At 40.6% G+C, this 11,227-nt stretch overlaps 1 protein-coding gene across 1 annotated transcript in view; it reads right to left on the bottom strand.

Moving 5' to 3' along the window:
- Positions 1–3,527: 3,527 nt before the first annotated feature.
- The window catches only part of CLVS1 (clavesin 1), a gene marked incomplete at both ends in the record, with an annotated part of 146,613 nt that continues 138,913 nt past the window's right edge, over positions 3,528–11,227 (bottom strand). Inside the window, one exon of the mRNA XM_079722789.1 lies at positions 3,528–3,615. Within this exon, the coding sequence (XP_079578915.1) occupies positions 3,528–3,615 (88 nt within the window). The remainder of the gene's footprint in view (positions 3,616–11,227) is intronic.

Here is an 11,227-nt window from a genome sequence, read left to right as displayed (position 1 = left end):
GCAATTCTGTTAGAAAATACCTGCGGTTTTTCATCCATGACAGCCCCCATCTGATGCCTGTATTCCAGGTGAACCCATGATAGCTTCTACCTTGCCAGCCAAAGATATTTTTTCCACTGAGAAGAGGCGAAATGTGTGTAAATGAGAGTATATGTAGAAACTGTGAATGGATTGCTTTAGTTTGTAATTTTTCTATGCAATTATATTTTTCTAGGGTAGCAGGATGATTTTGTCATCACACACCAGTACTTTTTTGTTGAGTTTAATGACAAGCTGTATAAACGCTTTAGTTTTGCTTAATCGTAACTTTCCTGGTGAACTCAGACGTCCCTCTTTTAATTATTTTTAGTAAAAGGCACTCATATGAAAAAACGATTCTATTTTCCTAATACAAAGGAGAAAGACCATAATTATGCCAATGTCTCATGAACCGGACTGCTCCCTACCCATTGAGTCTCTTTGCTTTTTTGTCATCATTGAGAGCTGGTGTCTTAATTTCTTTCCTCACTATGTGAATGGTGGAGATACTGTCAAAATGGTATTTCTTTCTAAGAGGAACTTTTTACACTGAAGAAGGACTTGGAGTCATTTTGTAATGAGTTATAAGAATGACGCACGTAAATTTTTTTTAATGTCAAGCACTAGGCATTAGAAAACAAAAAGTAAAATTTCTCCAAGTGAAAATTTTCTCTTGGGATCAGGTAGATAGGGGGCTGCTAGGACACCTGGCTCCTGGTCCCTTAGCGTCTGTGAAACAAGGCTGGAATCCAGAGTGTTTTCTATTGTGGATTCTTGTGAGTGATGAGGTCGTTGAAAGGATTCCAATCAAAATTTTGTAAAATTATGAAGGATGGCAGAGTGGAAGACCAAGAATGCCAGGATCTCTGTCCTGCGTGTAGGATGTAAAAATTGCTGTCCTCTTTGAAATTGTTTGGAGGACTCTGACATCTCCCTGGCTTGAGAAACTTCTGCCATTTAAGCTTCACTTTGTGATGGCAATTATTATTGATAGTTTAGCTTTAAAATTTCCTACTGCATAGAAAGAACAGTTGCCTACTCGTTCCAAAGATGACCACGTCATTTATTTAGTGGAATATTGATGCATTAAATTTTGTGGTTTTTAAGTCAAAGCTAACTAGAAATGTTAGCTATAAGAATGTAATGATATTCATGCACTGAATTTTAAGCCAATATGAACAAAACTGCTGGAGAAATGACACATAGGTTACCAGCTTTCATTCGCAGGTGGAAGAAACACTTGTGCTTTCTTTTCCATTGAAGGACAAAGAAGGATGCTTTCTTTATCTTATTTAGAAAATCTTCTTTAATATTGAAATGAAGCCCCTTTGCTTGTCTTTAAGGACTTCAGCTTCCAGTCAAAGAGTTTGTAAAATATTTGCCCTCTTTCCTTCTGTTTTGCCATTGTTGAAAAATCTCACTAAAATAGATGAAGAAGCACGTGAGGAAAAATATCAAAATTAATTACCGAAATCCAGAAGAAAAAGGAAACTCTTGAAAAATAAAAAAACATTTGTGTCCTTCAGTATTTATTGAACAGAAGAAATGGCTGACAAAGAACAATACAATCTAGTGTTCATGTGGTAACATTCATGTCACTTACTGATTTTGGTTCTTGTATGTATATTGCATACACATAAAGAAATTCAAAGTGTAAGTTGTCACTGTTGAACCATCATAGATTCATTTAATGAAATCATGGAATAGAGTAAAAACTAGCTCTTAAGTTAGTAATTATAGTATGGTATTTAAAATCGGGTCACTACAGGAGGATTCTAAATATTGCCGGTTGGAAAGCCAGAACTATTACTGCTGCAGGATGTTGGCAATAATAGACTCCAGTAGCATTTGAAATCCTGGATCCCACAACTGTTTTATAAACTCAAGTAATAAAATGGGTTTTCTAATTTGCTTTAATTCTTCATCTTTCTTCCCTATGTTGTGGTATGTAAGAAAAGTGTTTCAGTCATTGCATTGGTAGAATTATTTCTACCAATGTTATTTTTTTGTTATTTGAAATGTCTATACAAAATGGATTGGTTTTATTTATACTGTGATGCCATTGGTTGAGAAATATTTTAAATTCTCTTTCAATTTTATTTCAAGGGTGGGATACAAAAATCACTTCCGTTATTATTTTCAACCAGTAGAAAAAAATTAAAACACTAGATCCATTGAGAAAGAGATGTAATAAATGATTAAGATCAGTATCTATCGAGGGTGATTATGGCCAGTTGAATCACCTCTTTCCTTTGAATTTTTTAGCCAACAAATTAACCCTCCCAAGTACTTAACGTGTAAAATCATATTTTACTGCTCATTATCAACTAAAATATTTTTTATTTGACATTGAGCACCAACTGGTCATACTAATGAAGGCCCATGTCGTGCAGATGGCTGGGAGAATAAGAGATAGCTAAAAACATACACCTGGTTTTGGGAAACATGGCACAAGTAAGGATATCATATCTTATGATACCTGCTTATTTTTTATCTAATTTCCTTTGAATGGATAGCTGGGGACTCCATTTCTAAGGATAATAAACAAAGAAATAAAGTGATCTTTGGCATTTCATCCTGCATTCCTGGTCTTCTCTTATTTTCAGTTCTTTCATATTTCACCATCCTTAAGGGTCTTCCTCCATGATTGATACCTACCCTCTCAGCAACAGCCAGGCCCTTTCTCCACACCTTTAACTGGTTGCAAGAGGAGGTGAGGGGACATGGGGAGTGGTGTGATGCTTTTGTAGCACTTTTCTTTTCTGTAGTGACCCAAGTGAGGCAACTTGAATGGATTCATTAATCAGTGACATGTATTTTCAATGAGACCCCCCCACCCTCTAGAGACACACATCTCCTGTGGGAAGTCACATTGCTAAGATGAAATAGTCATCTTTCAATTTGTGTCCTTGTTTAAAAAAACAAGCTCTGCAAATAGCCAGACCTACGAGAACGTGCTCTTAGGCTGAACAATTTGAAATTTGATGCTGGTGATGAGGTCAAGAAAATATTTCAATATAGGAATGGAAATCACTGGAGATACTATTGTCCTGGGGCTTTGCACTACATTAAACTTGACAATTGTGTCTGCACAGTTTAATTCTTATGTATCTACTTGGAAATGCACTTAATCTTAAATTGCAAAAACTGGACAGAGTCTCTGCAAAGCCTCAGAAAAATCCTTATCCTAATGAAGTGTGTGCATCAAATTTAGTTTTTCTCTTTTCAATTCACTTAATACTATAAATATGGGATGGGGGGAATCTTGTTTCCATAACTGCCTTGCTTCATCCTCCAATTCCCTCATTGGGAAAAAAAGCATCTCTCAAGTCTTTGTTCAACTTTGGCTGCTTAGACCAATGGCTGGTGACAGTCATTACTGGGTGGCAGGAGAGGAGGCCCTTGTGTCGAGCCGAACACACGCATCGTGGGGTCAGTTGCACATGTGCTTCCTGGTGGCTGATACCACTGAGGGCGGGCGATGTCCGGAGCACAGGCTGGCTCAGGGTTCAGTCCAGAGCCAGGAGTGGCTGAGTGTTCTCATTCTCTCCCTTGTCCTCATGTTTCAGGGTCCCAGCTTCTACCACAGACTGAGATCTAATAACGGGAAGGAAAAAGATATGATTATAAATAAGTCATGGTGTCAGCCATTTTGGAATCTTGTAGGGCATTCAGACTTTATGTCCCCCTTACTAACCAAGACACTCAAAATAGCTATATAACTTCTCCCCCCTTTTGTATCTCTGTTTTCCTTGCTTTTGTGTCTTCTACACCACATTTTTAGGGAGCGAGGCATCGTGGAATCTTCTTTGCAGGAATCTCTTCTTTTGGTAAAATGAACACGTGTTCTAGCCACAACTCTGCCCCCTTGTCTAAACATTCTGTGGATCTTGAGATGTGTAAAGTCTCATAAATTTTGTTGGATTTTTAATGTTTCAAAGTATTTTTGAGAGCCTTTGTTTCTCAAGGTCATAGGAAACTATCATGTATGATGTTAAGACCATGAGATTTGGAATCAGATGGTCAATGTATTCTTGACCCCTTACTGACTGAGGAGTCTTGGGGGAGTTGTTAGAACCCTGGACCTTTATTGTCTCACCTGTAAAGCAGAGCTGTTACCTACCTTCCAGAGTTGTTGAGAAGGACTAAAACTAATACTATACCTAAAGCACGTGACATGTACTTGTAGTCAAAATATATGGAGCACTCTGTTACCACCATTATTGAAGTAATGGCCGTGATCTTAGTTTCTGGTGTGTCCTTTTATACTAGAGTAATAACAATTTCCTGTGTTTATAACATGGATTGAAACTGAAATTATTTTCTAGCTTTCTTTCTTTCTTTCTTTATTTATTTTTTTTGTGGTACGCTGGCCTCTCACTGCTGTGGCCTCTCCCGTTGTAGAGCACAGGCTCCAGACACGCAGGCTCAGCAGCCATGGCTCACGGGCCTAGCCGCTCCGCGGCATGTGGGATCTTCCTGGACCGGGGCACGAACTCGCGTCCCCTGCATCGGCAGGCGGACTCTCAACCACTGCACCACCAGGGAAGCCCTATTTTCTAGCTTTATAGAGAGAAGATTATAAGAGCTATGCACACAGTAGACATTCAATAAACGTTCACATACTAAAAAAAAAAAAAAAAAAAAAAAAAAAGCCATTCCAAACATTAAGAAAATGGTTGAATTGGGTTGTTCAAATAAGCAAGATTTACATATATGTGCAGTAAATGGTTAACTCAGTAGGCCTGAGTTGCCCAAACCCTCCACATTCCAAACGTCTTCAGGACTGTCCCTTGACTGGTTCTTCTGAACCCTTGGAGTATCCTGACTGATAAAGGGTCTTTGTATGCCTGAGACTTTGGGCCATGCCTCAATGGTTTATGCAAACAATGTGATTTATGGTGAATGCCTATTTTTATATGCCTGAGCTTTGGGTCACACCCTGTCAGTTGGACCTCTTGTTGGGGAAGGTGGAGGAGTTGAAGACCGAGTGGCTAAGGTCAGTCACACATGCTCTGCATGCCTATGTGACGGACCCCCCCCACCCCAATAAAACCCAAAACCCTGGGCATCAAGGCATGGGTGAGTTTCCCTGGTTGGTGACACTGTGCATGTGTTGTCACACGTCATTGCTGAGAGAACTGAGCTCTCTCTGTGTGGCTGCACGGGAGGAAAACGAAGCTTGCAAGTGGTCCAGTGTACCTGAACTCCACCCAGTGCACGTTTTTCCTTTGCTGATTTTAATCTGTATCCTTGTGCTATAAGAAGCCTTAACTGTGAGTGTAACTACGTTTTGGGTCCTGTGAGTCCCTCTAGCAAATTATCAAATCTGAGGATCCCAAACACAGTATATAATAACACTAATAGTTGCTATCTGTGCACCTGGTATAGTTGTAACTTCTTTACATGCATTAAGTTACTTCATTTTCATACACCTAAGGAGTGATGCTATTATTGCTTCCATCTGGGGAGTGGGAAAAACTAAGGGAGAAAAAAAATCAAGTAACATAGGAAAGGCTGCACAAATAGAGAATAGAGGACAGGACAGGTTTATCACCCTCACAGTGTTCCTGGGTCTACCTAACACTGCAGAGATTTTTAGCTACTCTAAATGTCAGTCCCGTCAAACAGTCCAACTTCAGGTACCAAGTCTAACCTTTGAAAATGAAATGGATTCGTTTGCTCCTGGGACAGGGCAGAGAAGCCCCAGGCAGTAGTGTAGTTCAGCTCTTTTACACATTGCCTACATATTTCTGTCTTTGCTTTTAACGAAGTCCTGGTGTGTGTGTGTGTGTGTGTGCATGCACACACGTGTGTGGGGGGTAATAGATTTATATAAGAAGAAAAAAAGCTGAAAACCCAGAAGGCATTAAAACAAACTGAAAAACAGAAGTAGAACTGCACACACAGGCCACTCCATCCAGCACCTCGGACAGCTGCCTAACTGCTTTGCCCTTCAGGCCCTGGTGAAGACGAAGGATATTCAAGGCCGGTCCTTTGTTACTGAACTGTATTCCTCTACTTTCATGCCAGTTGGCTTTGTTTTACAACATGGCAAGAGAATCACAGCCACAGAGTTAGAAGGGACCTTGGCGACCCACTAGATTAACCCACTAGGACATATTCAGTCATGGGCCACGCAGCCTCCTGTTGAATATACCTGACTTAAGAAATCTACTCCTCCATGCTCCTAGAGGCGGAGCTCTGCTAGACAGTTCTTTCTTACACTGAACTAAAACCTGTCTTTTTAGGATTTCTATATACTGCTTCTGGTTTCGTCTGCTGGAGCCACCAGAGTATGTGTAATCCATCTGGTCCACGTAACAGCCCTTTACGTATTTCTCTAGTGCTCTCCAGCCCTCTCTCTGCCTGCACTAAAACTAACCAAATTCCTCTTAAACCAAGGTTTCTAAAATTACCACCCTCCTGCATCTCTTCATCAACTGGTTGCCCTCAGGATGTCACCTCAAAATGGAATGAAATTATTGCTTCCTTTCTTCTTCTTCTTTTTTTGTATGCTTCTATTGAAGCATAGAAAATGCACCTAGAATTGCCTTAACCTTTCTGGCACTCACATAATAAAGCCGAGGGAAATCTTAGCTATATTTACACGTGCTGCTGTTAAGTCGTTTCTCCCCCATCTTGAAAGTGCAGGGTTGAGTATTTCATCTTTTTAAATTTGGCTTATATTACCACTGTATCTCTATCCTTTTGGATCTAGAAATTTGTTATCCATCCAAATTATTGTCTGTGATTTTCATGAGTATTGGATTTGTTTCCAAACTTTCCCTTCCCCTATTTTGGGAGCCACTATGGGAAAAAAAAATCGACAAAATCTCAAATATTGAACTTTCAATCAACAATCACTTATTTCCACTCACTCGTGGTAAGAAATGCTTGTGAATGTCTTCTGCTATATGCCAGGGACTGTGAGACAATGTTCAGAACCCCTCATTCTTTAGTGGAAATATTGCTTCAGTTACCCAGTCAGAAACGCACAGATAGGTATGGGATTACTGTGATAGGCACCCTGAGAACAGGGCATTTGGCGGAGGGGAGGCCTTAGCTCTAGAAGGAAAGGAAGGAAGGAAAAAGCTGTCATTCACACAGTGACATCATTCACAGTCCTTATTCAGGTGACTCTTCCCTCCACTTGGCATCAGATTTGGATCTATTGGGGATTTTTAAATACCCATACTAACGGCAGGGACACAGAATGCTAGTTTTGTAATCTCAGCCAATAAACGGTTTGTCTTGGGTGAGTGGTGAATAACCATTGAACAGTTCTGAGGCACTGGCCATGAGGGACCAAACCTAACATTTTTTCCCCTTGTTTGCTTTTTCCCTGATGAGAAGGAGACCATAGCCTCTTTACTTCCAGCGTGACATGATTCCATTTACCTGGTCACACAATGAACATTTGATACAAGGAACACACTCATTACGAAGTGTTTGAAATTCACTGGAAAAACAGAAAGCATATGTTGCTGTTTTCAAAATCTAGTATAAATAAAGCCAAGAGAAACACCTTTCTTAAATCTTGGCCCGCAGTCCATTTAGCTGAGTCACAGTACTCTCTGGGAAGACCGATCCACTGCTCACTGATAGAAATGTCTCCACCACTTGTAAACAGAGAGCTCAGGAATTGTGCATTAACTGGAGGACCACTTGCCTCGCGACTTTGTTGCCCAGATCACGCTCAGTGGTAATCCTTGCATTTGGTGGCTTTGCCTTCTCCCAAGAAGATTAACACTTCTGCTAAAATAAACATTTCATACTTTTCTCTTGGGTCCTCTTTCCAACACTGAAAGCCAGCTTAACCCCAAGGGCAAATAGGGGAGTTATTTGAGCCATCTCAGCCATCATTATCTCAGTGCTGTAGCAGACTGCCCTAACAAAGGCTTCATTCTTGCCTTGATAGCCACATTTTGTTTTCCTGCTATTATATCTCCTCTCTCTCTCTCTCCCTCCCTCCCTCCCTCCCTCCCTCCCTCTGCCCCCATTCCCTCTACCTTTCTTCTTTCTGCCTTCCCCTTTTCCTCTCCAAAATTTGGAACTGTCTGCACTGCATGTCATCAAACATCTATAGCCATGGTTTAATTTTTACTGATTCCAAAGGCAATTAAATTCCAAAAAGAACAAGATAAAGACGGAAAATTTTCACCATGAGCTAGTCCATTCTGCGCAGACTTGCGGTTGAACTAAGAGTTCTGTTCTCAGTCAGAGGCTTCTTTGCAGAACTTCATTGAGCTACCTTATCTCAACAGCTATCACCACATATTCTTCTTACTCATGAACTGCCATTGCCTGGCTTGGGCTTTGTGGACCCCAAATAAGGGCACAGGAACTCCACCCTTCAACCCCAGACATTCACCCAGAGTCACTGAAGGCCAGGGCTTTAGGGAACCTCAGAGGCAATTCAGTCAAACTCTCATTCAACTCAGGTCCTCCCCATTTCTCTTCCAGGGACCAACCTCGTCACTTCATCAGGAAGTCTTCTATGCTTCCGATTTTATTTCTTAAAGTTAGTGATGGGCTTGGTTTTGTGGAATACTGCAGGACAGTCTAATATCTTAGTGAACCTGTATAAGAACTTCTAAACAGAAAGAGTGGGGGTTTTTTTAAAGATATGTTTAAAGATGCCTCTAAGTAATTCTGTTTAACCTCTATTTCTCCCTGTAAGTTCAATTATCAAGGCAGTTCCCTCAGGAGCTCCTGCCTGGGCTTGAATGATGACTCCACTGCTGGCTTTGTGATCTTGGGCAAATTCGACCCCCTCATGTGTAAAATGGAAATAGGATAGTGCCCACAACACGGGACATGGGGGTAATGAGAATTCGATGAATTACAGCAAGTAAGGTGTCGAGCCCAGTGTCAGTGGGTGTTATGTGCTCCTACACTTTTAGCTCTTGTTACTCTTCCGCATTTGCCGATAAGAAAGTTAAGGCCTGGAATATTTAGTTCATTTACACATTGAGTCACAAAGCATGAATTCAACTCCAAGTTCCCATAGCCTCATGATTAAACTTACGAGAGAAAATTGTGTGTCCTGCTTGATGTGTCAGGTAACCTGACACTAAATGCAGACTAAGATTTGAGAACAGATCCAGACTAATATTTTAAAATTTCAAAATAAGTGATGCGACTATTCCACATGAAAGCGAACCTTATTATTTTACTTTATATCCTATAATTTTCAGAAGTAACACAGAAGTTCTCATCTGATTAACGATTATTTATGTAGCTTTCAGCACATCTATTTGTAGTTGTTTCCCACTGTGTAGAGCAATATGGGGTTTCCTTCTACTGTAAGGCCTTTGATAATGTCCTTGATAAGGAGTCTTAAGTTATAGTTGTAAGACGTGTATTCTTCTGTCCAGCTACCAAACTCTTCAGTATTAGAATCATACTTTCAGGCAACATGAAACAATTAATAGTTACTGAACTAGTAAATAAATCACGAATCATAAATCAACAAAACACTTTAACAAAGGTAAACCTAAGTATTTTTCATGTCAGCAAAGCTTTTCCCTATCAAAGTAAAGAAATAAAAAATAAACCTCCCTCTACTTTGACAATATAGTTAGCCACAACTTACTGAAATATAAATAAACTAATCCAAGAAAAATAAATATTCTATTGCTTTTTTTTTTTTGCGGTACGCGGGCCTCTCACTGCTGTGGCCTCTCCCATTGTGGAGCACAGGCTCCAGACGCGCAGGCTCAGCGGCCATGGCCCACGGGCCCAGCCGCTCTGCGGCATGTGGGATCCTCCTGGACTGGGGCACGAACCCGTGTCCCCTGCATCGGCAGACGGACTCTCATCCACTGCGCCACCAGGGAAGCCCTCTATTGCTTTTTAAGTGAACTATTTTTAGAGTGAGCCAAACATTCAATTCAGGTCTTGCCTATGTGCACTGTAATTCAAATTTAAATGTATAACATATTTCTATTTCACCATGATGGGTACTGATCTTATAGCAAGGAGGAAAGAGCCAAGAGAAAACACGTGCACCTTCAGAAAGGAGGAAACCGGGCTTACATGTACATAGGACTAGAGCAGCTCTGTCCAACACAGAGCCCCAACCACACGTGGCCATTGAGGACTTGAAACTGGGCCGGTCTGAGTTGAGATGGACTATAAAGATAATGTGTACATGGGATCTCAAAGACAGTATGGAAAAAAAAAGAATGTAAAATATCTCACTAGGGCTTCCCTGGTGGCGCAGTGGTTGAGAGTCCGCCTGCCGATGCAGGGGACGTGGGTTTGTGCCCCGGTCCGGGAAGATCCCACATGCTGCGGAGCGGCTGGGCCCGTGAGCCATGGCCGCTGAGCCTGCGCGTCCAGAGCCTGTGCTCCGCAACGGGAGAGGCCACAGCAGTGAGAGGCCCACGTACCGCAAAAAAAAATAAGTAAAATAAATAAATAAATAAATAAAATATCTCACTAATACTTTAAAAATTATATTGAAATTATAATTTTGTATACATTGGGTTAAAACATGTTAAAATTAATTTCACTTGTTTCTCTTTACTTTTGTAACATGGCTACAAGACAACTTAAAATTCCATGTATGGCTCACATTATATTTCCATTGGACAGCAATGTTATTTAAGACCTAGTTCCCTCCATCACACTTGTAGCTGAGCCAGAGTAATATAAATCCTCATTTAGACATTCATAGTCATCCCAAAGGACCACAGCAACTACATTATGATCTGTCATTGCCAGTATTCACTGTGCCCAGTTATTTTCCGTGTGTTAGTAACTCACTTAATCCTCACACTGACACACACAAAGCCCCAGGTGACATGAGAGCTGCTTTCTGAGTATCACTGTCGTTGCTTGAATTCTAAATAGAAAGAAACTTCATCAGTCTAGATTCCATTAATTTGTTCTCCTTTAGATGAGGGTGAATACATACCATTATTTTACCTCTAAATGAATAAATAACATGAAAAGGCTTTAGGAAGAAATTTAACCTACTTGAAGTGAAAGAAATAAGTTCTTTCTGAACATGTAGCAAAATTAGTATTAACTTTGTGTGACCACTACAGATGTTTTTTGCTGTTCATTGTAAGGGTCCTTGGGGAGCTGAGCTGATGGAACGGAGCTAGGCTGGGAGTTCAGTGCCTCTTCTCATCACCCCTGTCACTAACTTGCTGTCACTAACTAGGGCTCTATGGAACACCTCACTTGGCTTCTATGA

The sequence above is a fragment of the Hyperoodon ampullatus genome, assembly GCF_949752795.1.
Source record: "Hyperoodon ampullatus genome assembly, chromosome: 17".
Classification (NCBI taxonomy): domain Eukaryota; kingdom Metazoa; phylum Chordata; class Mammalia; order Artiodactyla; family Ziphiidae; genus Hyperoodon; species Hyperoodon ampullatus.
The sequence above is the reverse complement of the archived record's forward strand: the minus strand, read 5'-3'. Positions and strand labels throughout refer to the sequence as shown.